The 12,795-nt window shown below is 49.0% G+C and overlaps 1 protein-coding gene across 1 annotated transcript in view; it reads left to right on the forward strand.

Annotated features, from left to right (window-relative positions):
* Positions 1 to 887: 887 nt before the first annotated feature.
* The window catches only part of ccdc39 (coiled-coil domain 39 molecular ruler complex subunit), a gene marked incomplete at both ends in the record, with an annotated part of 70,374 nt that continues 58,466 nt past the window's right edge, over positions 888 to 12,795 (forward strand). Inside the window, 4 exons of the mRNA XM_084327648.1 lie at positions 888 to 974; positions 5,225 to 5,344; positions 11,988 to 12,134; positions 12,499 to 12,657. Of these exons, the coding sequence (XP_084183774.1) occupies positions 888 to 974; positions 5,225 to 5,344; positions 11,988 to 12,134; positions 12,499 to 12,657 (513 nt within the window). The remainder of the gene's footprint in view (positions 975 to 5,224; positions 5,345 to 11,987; positions 12,135 to 12,498; positions 12,658 to 12,795) is intronic.

The following is a 12,795-nucleotide window of genomic DNA, read 5'->3' on the forward strand; positions in this document are numbered from 1 at the left end:
CGCCCTACCCAAAGCTGTAAAGGAATGTGAATCACTACCCACTTTCAAAACCACTCTCAAAGAACACCTACGAGAGACTGCAATTCGAAACTGGCCCCTGTAAATGTCCTAACCCAACCCCCTCCAATGTACAGTAAATGTCCTATTAAACCCAATAATACACAAGACCCTCTTCTTGGGACCAAGTAAGGTTCTGTCGATAATCCAATGTACAGTTACCCCCCCCGCCTACCCAACCCCCACCACCTCCAATGTACAGTCCCCCCCCCACCCCACCTACCCAACCCCCCCCCCTCCACCCCACCTACCAACCTCCTACAATGTACAGTTTATTCGTCAAATGTATATACTCTCTTTTTTAGACTCTTGTATCAAAAACAGTACTGTATTTGTAAATCTGGTATGTCATAAATGTATAGATGTAGCAGTACTGTCTATCTGTATGTCATGTATGTCATATATGTCCTGATGAATTGAAAATGGGGGACCCTGATCATGTAAACAAGACGAAAGTCTTTCTCTGGTCTGCATCCCCTTAACAATTGTGTGTATTGAGCTGTACTGTATTGTACCCATTCTGCAATCTGTTAATAAAATGTTCAATCAATCAATCAAAACTCCTTGTGCTGCACTGCCATCTTGTGGCCTGTTATTTACCGACCAAGTCCAAACCACCCTGTAACAACGGTTGCTAGGCAGCAATCGTAACACCGAAACAGACCGCAGGACTGGAGCATTGTACGAGGGAGGCCACTCAGAAGTTGACAAAAAATAAATAGCACTGGCTAACCATAGCATTATTTGGTCAAGTTCCTTAGTAAGGAGTTCGTTTACATACGGTGTTCGTTTTTATTGTTGTATTACGCGGTTATTAGCGTCTTGAGAAAATGTATAACGCAATTTTGGCTGAGATAGCCTCATCGCGCGTTACCGTCCCTCATGCCAATGCTGAAAACAAAGCTTTGGAAGATGAGGTGAGTGTCTGTTCTGTTGCTGGTTTTACTCACTGTTCATGTTCATGAACCACAACAACCAGTGGTGCAGTGGGGATTTTATCTTTGGTTGCGCACTATGTTTTAATTACGTCACGTGCACGCGCGCTCCTGGGCGCACAGAACAGCTCCGACCAGCATTATGATTATAAAATGATTATTATGTGCATAAATAGTAGGAAACATGTTTGTATAGGAAATTACTAGTTTTAGTTTAGTTTTTGTAAATATTGGCTTGAAATAGAGAAGCTGAAAAAGGTAGGATGTAGCCTTCAATATATAAATTGATTGATTGAAAATTGTATTAAAACAGATTGCAGAATGGGTACAAACAATACAGTACAGCTCAATACACACAATTGTTAAGGGGATGCAGACCAGAGAAAGACTTTTGTCTTGTTTACATCAGGGTCCCCCATTTTCAATTCATCATAACATGACATACAGGTAGACAGTACTGTTACATTTAGACATTTATGACATACCAGAGTACAAAAAAATAGTTTGAAGGGGGAAGAAACTGTACATTGGAGGAGGTAGGGTGGGGGCATATGGCTCTGGGTGGGGGTGGGGGGAAACTGTACATTGGAGGGGGGGGGGGGGGGGACTGGAACTCTGCCGAGTTCCGAGCTGAGGGTTTTTTCAACCTGTAACTTGTTCTTGTCAGAGACCAGCAGGGCTGAGTCGTCCGCAAACAGGAACAAGTTGCAGTCACAAGCTGACGACATGTCATTTGCATAAATTAGGAACAGTAGCGGTCCTAGTATGCTTCCTTGTGGAACACCACAGCTCACTGGGAGGGGGATAGGGTACCGTTTACCTCCACCATCTGTTCTCTCCCCTCGCAAGGTACTTTTCGACCTGTTCATATAACTTTTTTTCCATGACTTTTGAGATGGAGGTAAGAATAGAAACAGGGCGGTAGTTGCCTGAGTCCAATTTGCTGCCCTTTTTGTGCAGGGGGGTTACTCTCGCAATTTTGAAGTCTTTGGGGACGTGTCCCTGTTTTATGGAGAGGTTTATTATGTGTGCGATGACTGGGGTGATGGCAGCTGCTGAGTCTCTGAGGAATTTGGAGGGGATATTGTCATGGCCAGTGGCCTTGTTAGGTTGGAGGGCGCTCAGATTTTTGTGTACCTCAGCTGTTGTTACAGTACCATTTCTAGTTTGAAGTTGTCTTTGCGGACCCCTAGGTTATTGTAGTAGGCTATGATGTGTTCTACTTCTACCCCAAAATGCCCTGAGTGGGAGGGTAGTTTATTTACCAGTGTTGTGGCTATGTTTGTGAAGAAAATGTTTAAGTAATTGGCCACATTCAGCTTGTCTGTGATGAGCGTGTTGCCGTGTTATCTGTCTTTATGTTTATGTTTGAAAATCTGGTTTTAAGTTTTTTACTGCAGCCTAGTTGGTTGTTGAGTAATTTCCAAAGTTCGCTGGGTTTCAGTTTTGTCATTGATGAAATTTATTTTTTGCGGATTTGATCATGGTGTTTACGTCATTTCTTAGTCTGTTTCTTTGCAGTTTGAGTTCAGTCACATGGGCTTGAAGTTCACTGCTCGAGCTTTTGGTAAGCTTTGGTTGACTTTTACGAAACTCAGAGCATTTTTTTGTTTCTGGTTTTCATAGTGGTCAATATTTCTGAGTGCATCCACGGCTCAGCGCGATTTTTTACCCTGGTGGTTCTTAGGGGGGCCATGTCATTTAGTATAGTTGAGAATTTGGTTTTGAAACCAAGTTTCTTCAACTAGTGTACCACTGAGCTTTTCTGACCAGTCCAGGCTCTCCAGTTCTAGGTTAAAGGCCTCGCTAGAGTAGGTTTTGAGGTCTCTAGATGTGACTGTTTTGTGACAGGACAGCCGGCCTTTTGTTTTAGCTTTTTGCGGGTACAGAATATCATATAATGATTGCTTAACCCGCATGCTATAACCCCTTTATTGGAGATCCTGGACTTGTCAGAGGTCAGAATGAGGTCAATGGTAGTCTGTGTTGATTCACATACACGTGTGGGTTGGGTGATTAGCTGGCTGAAGCCATGCAGATCGCAAAACCTACTGAAAGACTTGAAGACGGGTGCATCTTTTCGTTGCATATCCGTGTTCCAGTCTCCAATAAGAATTTTCTCTACATCCTCAACTCCAGCTAAACACCCGTCAAGTGTATCATAAAAGCCACTATGATCTGGCGGTCTGTAGATTGAGCCAACTAGTACGGAATAAATAAATAAATAAAGGAATTATGTCAACAGATATGGTGGAAAAACAAACAGTTTCATATCCCTGCTGAATAAACAAAACAAAAGAGAGAGAGAAAACATTAGAACATATTCCCATTAGTCATTACTGCATGGTTTTGTATCTTGTTTGCAAATTCAGGTTAAATACAGTAGATTTAAGCAGCATATGAACAGAGCAAGGCAGGGCCTATGTCAAACACAAGAGAATAAAGATGATGCCTCCGTTCATGTGCGTGCTCCTGCTCAAAGAAGTTTGATACACCGTGCAACCCCGTCCCATGAGCACTACATGCCTGACAACAACAAATAAGTACAGAATATGCTTAACAAATCAGCCGCAGTTTGGGGCGGCTACGTGGCGTAGTGGGCAAGGCGCTCGCCACGAATGCGGAGACGCTGGGCCAGCGCTCCACATTGCTTTCAGTTTAGCTGGTCGTTCATACTAATACACATTGGCCGTATTAGGGGGTGGGAAACTGATGGGTGGGGATCGGGTGTTGTGGACAGCGACTCCTACAGGTCGGTTGGTGCGCCTGCGCAGTAGAATCAGGAAGTGTCGGGGGCAGCGTGAGCCTCCCACGCGTTACTCCTCGCCACTGAGAGATCGAGCTGCGCAGGTGAAAAGATGCAACTGCTGTTACCTCAAGTACCGGAGGGGACTTGTGCTATGTATGACTTAGTCCACATTGCAGCCGGCTTGTGGGAGGCAAGAAACAGCGTTCGTGACAGGGGAGGGTTGAATTGGATGATACGAAATTGGGATGGGAGAAAATATAGAAAATGGGAGAAAAAGTGGATAAAAAAAATAAAAAAAAGGCTAGTCATCTGCGGCAGCGGCAGTTGCAGGTTGAAAAATACCTCAGCACTGAACTTGGTAGAATCTGCACCTGGCTCGCTGATAACAAACTATCATTACACCTGGGAAAAACGGAATCCATTCTCTTTGGATTAAATAACAAACTCAGCAAGGCCAACGGCTTTTCTGTTAGAGTGGGTGACAATATTGTCACAAGGAAAGATTAAATTACCTGGGTTCCATCCTAGAGGCAAATCTTTCCTGTGACAAAATGGCAACCAACAAACATGATTTTTGTACAGGATCTCCTCTCTGGTTAATAATAATACCTTGAAGACTAACAGGAGCACTCATTCAAGGTTTCTACAACTATGCTTGCACCTCATGGTACCAACGCACCTCAAAGGCCCTAAAAACAAGGCTCCAAACATCACAAAACAAACTGGTCAGGCTACTGCTTGGCCTTACTCCTATAGAACCCACCTCACCCCTGCCCATTTTGACAATCTAGGATGGCTTAGAGTAGACGACAGAGTACAGCAACTTGCAATGGGCCTGGTCTACAAGATATACTACACCACAAAGATACCCATGTACCTGTCGAAATACTTCCTAAAGGTCAGTGAAGTCCACGACCACAACACCTGACCAGAGGGAGTTCCACTCATCACGTCCAACCCAGATTCGGCTCAAACAAGCGACTAAACACGTTTCGGAACTATGCCACAATAATGTGGAACGCCCTACCCACAGCCGTAAAGGAATGTGAATCCCTACCCTCCTTCAAAACCTCTCTCAAAGAGCACCTACGGGTGGCTGCAATTAGAAACTGGCCCCGGTAAATGTCAAAATACCCCCACCCCACCCCACCCCACCCAACCCCAGCCCCCTCTAATGTACATTTTCCTCTCCTTCTGATTTCTATTTTTTATGATGTTGATGAATTGAAAATGAAGGACCCTTATGTAAATAAGACGAAAGTCTTTTTCTGGTCTTCATTCTCTTAGCAGTTGTTGTATTGAGCTGTACTGTATTGTACCCATTCTGCAATCTGTTAATACAGTTTTCCAATCAATCAATCAATCAATCAATCAATCAACCAATCAATCAATCAATCAATCAACCAATCAATCAATCAATCAATCAATCAATCAATCAATCAATCAATCAATCAATCTGTATTGTGCCCCCCCCCATCAACAGATTCTAAGGATAGAAAATGAGAAGCTGCAGCTGGAGAACAAACTTGGACAACACAAGGACAGGAAACAAGCCATGTCTGAACACATAAAAAATGTCAGACAGGCGCTGTCTCACACTCATGTAAGTTATGCCATGTCAAGCACATTGTCTTTCAGAACACAGTTTTAACCTGTTAAGCTGTAGGGTCCCTGCTGTTCTCGTCATAAATCGATCAATACAGACTGTATTAATTAATGTTGTGTTTCTTTTTCAAATGTAGCCAAGAGTAAAAAGACCCTAACCCTATCAAAACAGCAGTCAAAGTGTATATAATCTTTTTTTGAAAATAAGAGTTTCTCTCAATAATGTGAATTCTCTGTGCATTGCTCAGAAAAAGGTGAGTAGTCATGTGAGGAAATGACTAAATCGAGATTTAACACTGCCATTGAAAAGAGGCGATTTTGAGGCGGCTGAGTGGCGCAGTGGGCAAGGCGCTCGCCACTGACACAGGAGATGCTGGTATCGAGCCCAGCTCTCGGCGTTGCTACCGGCTTGGTCGGCCGTCATACTAACACAATTGGCAGTGTTAGAGGGTGGGAAAGCCGGTGGGTGGGGATTGGACGTTGTGGACAGCGACTCCTACAGGTCGGTTGGGGGACGCCGGTGCGGCGGAAACAGGAAGTATCGGGGGCAGCGTGAGCCTCCCACGCGTTACTCCTTGCCACTGAGAGTTCGAGCTGCTACGGTGAAAAGATGCGACAGGCTGCCTCCTCATGTACCGGAGGGGACACGTGATGCAAGGCTTCTATCCTCACTACAGCCGACCAGTGGGAGGTATAGTCTAGCAACATTCAAGACAGGGGAGGGAAGAATTGGAAATACGAAATTGGGATGGGAGAAAAATGGAAAATGGGGAGAAAAAGTGGATTAAAAAAATAAAAAAAATATGCGATTTTGTCCTATCCATAGATGTATGACTTGGCCATAATAAGGTAATTTATAGGCCTTCAAATGCATTATAATTCAAATTGCATGTGTCCGGATGGCAGAATTCAGTACTGTATCTACAAATCCTTCTGTTTAATCATCTTCCATTTATTAATTTGCTTAGATTTGTACACTTGATCTCAAGAAGGTGCTGAATGAGCTCAGTGAGCGAAATCTGATCACCCGCAATGTTAGCATGGTGTTATTCACTGTCAAAGATGCAAAGAAAAATGATAATTTATATTCTCCTTTGTTTCATTACGATTTACTCAAGCATAGTAACAGACACAATATCTCTGACACTGGGAATACATTCCCTGAGGTCCATAGATGTTCCTAGACATGCACATTTACCTTGTAGAAGTGGAGCAATCGACCGGTACTTGGGCATGTACTTTTAGGCAGATTTTTTGAAAATAGGGCTACAGGTCTGATTTCAATCATCGTTAAAAAAAACCATACCTTTGGCAACAATATTTTAATGTTAACACACACTAATGGCCTTTTTTTTAACATATTTTGTGCCTGCCTATTTATGTATATGCATTACATTTTTCTGATGTTTTGACTGCTGTTAAGCATGACACAATATTGTGGCAACCCCAAGCCACCCCTGGGCTTGGTGATTGATGGGCGCTATGTGGCGACCCAATGGCTGGGCGCTGCCCATGTTTGGGCGTCCGCTTCCGGACGCACCTGTCACTAAAGACCCATCAGAGTGATTACGTGATTAGCGAATCACGGCGCGGTGCGCCTGTTGGGGAGGGGGGACTTAATGGAGCCGAGGAGCCTCCTCTCAGTCCCCCGTAGCAGCGCAAGGCAAAAGGCCACAGAGCGGAGACGCCGCCCGGCCGACAGATCACCGCCAGCAAACCGTTATTATTTGACTAGAAAATAAAGAGCATGATTTTGGGAACTGCAACCTGTCTGTGTGTTGTTTATTCTGCCACCCCTACACCTGGAATTGCCACAGTGGTGGAGAATGCGGGCATAGTCTACTGGCAATCAGGGGTGCGGAATAAACAACAATAGACTTCGAAGTAGAATAAAAAAAAAAAAAAAAAAAAATATATATATATATATATATTTAATATCGGAAAAAGCATGGACGCGCTGGTGCAGCAGCTCGTACAGGCGAGCATGGAACAACAGACCCGGCACGAAGAGGCCCTGCAAGAACAGAGGAAACAGACGGGGATGATCCACGCGGAGCTCCAGCGGATGGCCTCTCACCGGCGGGAGGAAGGGGCCGCCGGGACGCGGCCTAACCCCGGGCGCTTCATCCCCAAGCTGACGGAGCAGGAGGATATAGAAGCCTATCTCCTAGTGTTTGAGCGCACCGCCGGCCGGGAGGGCTGGCCAGAAGACGACTGGGCCCTGTCGGGTAATGCGCAAAAGGCCTACCAGGACCTGCCACCGGAGCAAGCCGAGAACTACACTCGGCTAAAGCAGGAAATTTTGTCCCGTTACGGCCATAGTCTGCAGTCCCGTGCGCAGCGGTTCCATGACTGGGTGTATGACGCACAGGCCTCCCCGCGCTCCCAGATGCACGACCTGGTCCGCATAAGCCGAGCCTGGCTAATGACTGACCCCGGAGGGCCCATGGTCTTGGAACGGATTGTTATGGACCGCTTTGTCAGAGCCCTCCCCTATGACACGAAGAAGCAGGCGAGTCAAGCGGACCCCCGCTCCGTGGAGCAGCTGGTGAATATTGTGGAGGCCCACCAGGTAACGCGGGAGTTACTCAAAGGGGGGCGAGGGGAAAAGCCAGAGCGGCCGAGAACAAGGAGGGGTCCCGACGAGCCCAGCCCAAGGGGCCGGGTAGGGAACGCGGGTGATCCCGAACTACCCCGAAGAAGACCGCTGTTCGACCAGGACCAAAGACGCTGCTATGACTGCGGCGAGCCCGGGCATCTCTCGTGGAACTGCCCAGGCCGGGATGTGTCCATGCCATCGGCGGCAGCTTCAGACCCCCGCGGAAAGACGTGCAATTATGGCGCAGCCTGTTGGGCCCATAAGGAAACATCGGCGACACTTTTACCCGTGCGCGTCAACGACAAAGATGCCGTAGCGCTCCTGGACTCGGGTAGTGTCATAACGCTGGTTCAGCCCCATTTGGCACACTGCGACGCAGAGGCTCCGCAAGTGTCAGTGTCCTGTGTGCACGGGGACACAAAGTTGTATCCTACAGCGCAGATCACCTTGACAACCACCAAGGGGGTCTGCTCGATGACAGCCGGCGTCATACCTAACCTGCCGGTAGCGCTGCTGATTGGTCGAGACTGCCCCCTGTATCGCCAGCTGTGCTCAGCCGTCATCTCCCTGCGCACCCCACCCTCTGCGGGTAAACCGAGGAAGAAGAAAGGGTTACGTCAGCCGAAGGTGTGTGCTCTGAACGTAACGGGGAGTGAGACTGAGACGGCATCAGATGTAGGTGACGACGCGCCGGAACCCCTGAATATACCGGGGAGTGAGACTGAGACGGCATCAGGTGTGGGTGACGACGCGCCGGCGCCCCAAGCGGGCCCCGAGACGGATAGCAGTGACGAGGACCCATTTGCGGAGTTCCCCCAGGCGGACGAGGTGGGGAGGGACCTGGCGGGTCAGTTCGGAACGGCCCAGCTGGAAGACCCAAACCTAACGCAGGCCCGGGCGAATATCAAAACCATAGATGGAAATCCGGTGGAGGGGGTGAGTAACCTGTCATATCCTCACTTTGCAATAAAAAGACAATTGCTGTACCAAGTCATAAAAAAGAATGATGAGGTTAGAGATCTATTGCTGGTGCCGAAATTCTTTATTCCCACTGTACTCCAGCTAGCGCATTCACATATCCTCGGAGCGCACCTGGGCGTGGACAAAACCATGGAGCGCATAAGGGCGCGTTTCCATTGGCCGGGCATGAAGAGAGCGGTAGAGGACTACTGCAGGAGCTGCCCAGAGTGTCAACGCGCAGCACCAAAGGTACAATATAAAAATCCTCTGATCCCGCTGCCCATCATTGAGACCCCATTCTCAAGAATTGCCCTCGACGTGGTGGGCCCTCTAGTTAAATCGTCCCGAGGCCACCAGTATATACTGGTAATCATAGATTATGCTACCCGTTACCCCGAAGCCATCCCGTTACGCACGGTGACGGCCAAAATTGTGGCACGGGAGCTCTTTCATTTGTTTAGTCGGGTGGGAATTGCCGACTCTATTCTCACTGATCAGGGCTCGTGCTTTATGTCGCGGGTCATGAAAGAAATGTGCAAACTGATGAAAGTGGAACAGCTGCGAACCTCCATATACCATCCCCAGACGGATGGGCTGTGCGAGCGCTTCAACAAGACCCTAAAAAGCATGCTAAGGAAGGTGATGGAGAAGGATGGGAAGAATTGGGATCAGTTGTTGCCCTTTCTGATGTTCTCTGTGCGTGAGGTCCCACAGGCTTCCACTGGCTTCTCGCCATTTGAGCTGCTCTACGCCCGCAAGCCGCGGGGTCTCCTGGACATCGCAAAGGAGATTTGGGAGGAACAGCCGTCGCCCCACCGGTCTCTCATAGAGCATGTGCAGGTAATGAGAGACAGGATGAAGGCGCTCTGGCCAGTGGTGAGAGAGCATATGCAACAGGCCCAAGACGCACAGAAGCGCATTTATGACCGGGGCGCACAGCCACGGGAGTTTAATGTGGGGGACCGGGTCCTAGTACTGGTACCGACAGCAGAGTGCAAATTCCTAGCCAAATGGCAGGGACCCTACGACATAATCGAGAAAGTGGGTCCCGTCAACTACAAGGTCCACCAGCCCGACCGTAGGAAGCATCGACAGTTATACCATGTTAACCTGTTGAAGAAATGGCATGCCCGGGATGTGTTGCTCTCGCCCCCCCCTCTTCCCCCTTTTGCGCAGCAGGTGGCAGAGGCGGCCGATGTTCCCATCGGGGAACAGTTGTCCCCGACCCAACGGCAGGAGCTTCGGGAGCTGGTCCAACAGAACCGGGACGTGTTTTCGGCCACGCCGGGCCGCACCACATTGGCCCAGCACCACATCATTACCAGCCCGGGAGACAAGGTAAAGCTGAAGCCCTATCGTATCCCAGAGGCAAAAAGAGAGGCAGTCAGAAGAGAAGTGCGGGTCATGCTGGAGATGGGAGTGATTGAGGAGTCTCATAGCGGGTGGTCCAGTCCTATTGTTTTAGTGCCGGAAACCCGACTCAACAACCAGGTTCTGCAATGATTTCAGGAAGCTTAATGACATTTCAAAGTTTGACGCCTATCCCATGCCTAGAGTGGATGAGCTCATTGACAGACTGGGCCTGGCCAGGTTTATCACGACACTAGACCTAACGAAGGGTTATTGGCAAGTCCCTCTGGCCCCCGCCTCGAGGGAGAAGACGGCTTTCTCCACCCCAGATGGGCTGTTTCATTATAAAGTTCTCCCGTTTGGCCTGCATGGGGCGCCATCTACCTTTCAGAGGCTGATGGACAGAGTACTACGGCCCCATCGGGAGTATGCAGCCGCATATCTCGATGACATTATCATCCACTCGTCAGATTGGGACACCCACCTCCAAAAGGTGAGAGCGGTGTTGGGTGCCCTCCGGGAGGCGGGTCTCACCGCCAACCCAAAGAAATGCAGGCTGGGACTAGAAGAGGCAGAGTACCTGGGGTTCACAATAGGCCGGGGCAATGTAAAACCGCAGAAGAGGAAAATTGATGCGATAAGGGAGTGGCCTCGCCCTTTAACCAAGAAGCAGGTCAGGACATTTAATGGGCTAGCGAGCTATTATAGGAGGTTTATCCCTAACTTTGCTGCTCGCGCTGCTCCCCTCACAGATCTGACCCAGGCGCGGCGGCCGTTCACGGTGAAGTGGACACCGGAGGCGGAGGCGGCGTTCGAGGACCTCAAGACTGCCCTCTGTTCGGGACCGGTGCTGATCTCCCCGAACTTCGACAAGGAGATGACGGTACAGACAGATGCATCAGAGGTGGGACTGGGAGCGGTCCTCTCCCAGCAACTGGAGGGTGAGGAACATCCAATTTTATATGTGAGCAGGAAGCTGCTGCCACACGAGCGCAACTATTCTGCGGTGGAGCGCGAAGGTCTGGCAATTAAGTGGGCACTGGAGACGCTCCGTTATTATCTGCTGGGGAGGCGTTTCACGCTGGTGACGGATCACGCCCCCCTCGTCTGGATGGCCAAGACAAAGGGGACCAATGCCAGGGTGACTCGATGGTTTCTGGAGTTGCAATCATTTAACTTTTCTGTCATTCACAGGTCAGGGGTGGCGCATGGCAACGCAGACGCCCTCTCCAGGAAGGATGCCTGTTGGGCGTCGGACGCTCTTCCCCGACGGTCGGAGCTGGAGGGGGGGTACTGTGGCAACCCCAAGCCACCCCTGGGCTTGGTGATTGATGGGCGCTATGTGGCGACCCAATGGCTGGGCGCTGCCCATGTTTGGGCGTCCGCTTCCGGACGCACCTGTCACTAAAGACCCATCAGAGTGATTACGTGATTAGCGAATCACGGCGCGGTGCGCCTGTTGGGGAGGGGGGACTTAATGGAGCCGAGGAGCCTCCTCTCAGTCCCCCGTAGCAGCGCAAGGCAAAAGGCCACAGAGCGGAGACGCCGCCCGGCCGACAGATCACCGCCAGCAAACCGTTATTATTTGACTAGAAAATAAAGAGCATGATTTTGGGAACTGCAACCTGTCTGTGTGTTGTTTATTCTGCCACCCCTACACCTGGAATTGCCACAATATATTCAACATGGTGTGTGTCCCTTGAGGTTACTGTACTTAATTTCCTATACACAGGATCTGTGCAAGGCTAGGGAGAGAGAGATTGAGGCGGAGAGACACTTCAAAGCCATCGCAGAGCGAGAGACGGGTCGTCAGCGGCAGGAGAGCAGACACCTGGAGAGCGAGCTTGAAAACCTGAAAGAAAAACACACCGCTCAAGAGGTACATTCCACCTTCCTCACTGTGATAGCTGTAAAACAGTGCATTCATTCCCCAAGCAAGCAAGGCCTTTTAAGTTTATTTTTCTGCTTTTTGATAATTAAATATAATACACAATGTACATTTCTGGTTATATACATTGCCATCTTTCCATCAGTTGTCAGGAACAGGAGTTTGGCTGATTGGCGTAGTAGCCTGGCCATTGCCAACAGCAACAATAACAATAACAGCAACAACTAGAACTAGAACTGGAATCAAAACAACAACTGAAATGCTTCTTTTCTTCCCTGCTGATTAACTAAAACACCACATCTTTGGTGCTTGGTATACTGACTTGTCCTCCTTCACCTCTCGTATATGTGCTCAGAACAACATCAGCAAGGCCACTCAGAAGCTGGATGAACTGCGGAGCCAGCTGAACTGGGACAAGCAGACCCTGGACGCCTGGCTGGAGGAGTCGGCATGCAAGGACGAGCAGACCATGGCCATAGTGAAGTACGCCCAGCAGGACGAGAGCAGGATCAAGGTATGTCCTTGCATTATGTCCTCTTTGCACTGCTGCGGTCAGGCAAGCTCTACCGGAGTCTCGTAGCCAGTACAGAGACTCAAAAGGAGGCCATCAGGAGGCTCAATGACTCTATGCAACACTAACACATCCATCTAC

This window comes from Notolepis coatsorum (genome assembly GCF_963971535.1).
Source record: "Notolepis coatsorum genome assembly, chromosome: 13".
Taxonomy (NCBI): domain Eukaryota; kingdom Metazoa; phylum Chordata; class Actinopteri; order Aulopiformes; family Paralepididae; genus Notolepis; species Notolepis coatsorum.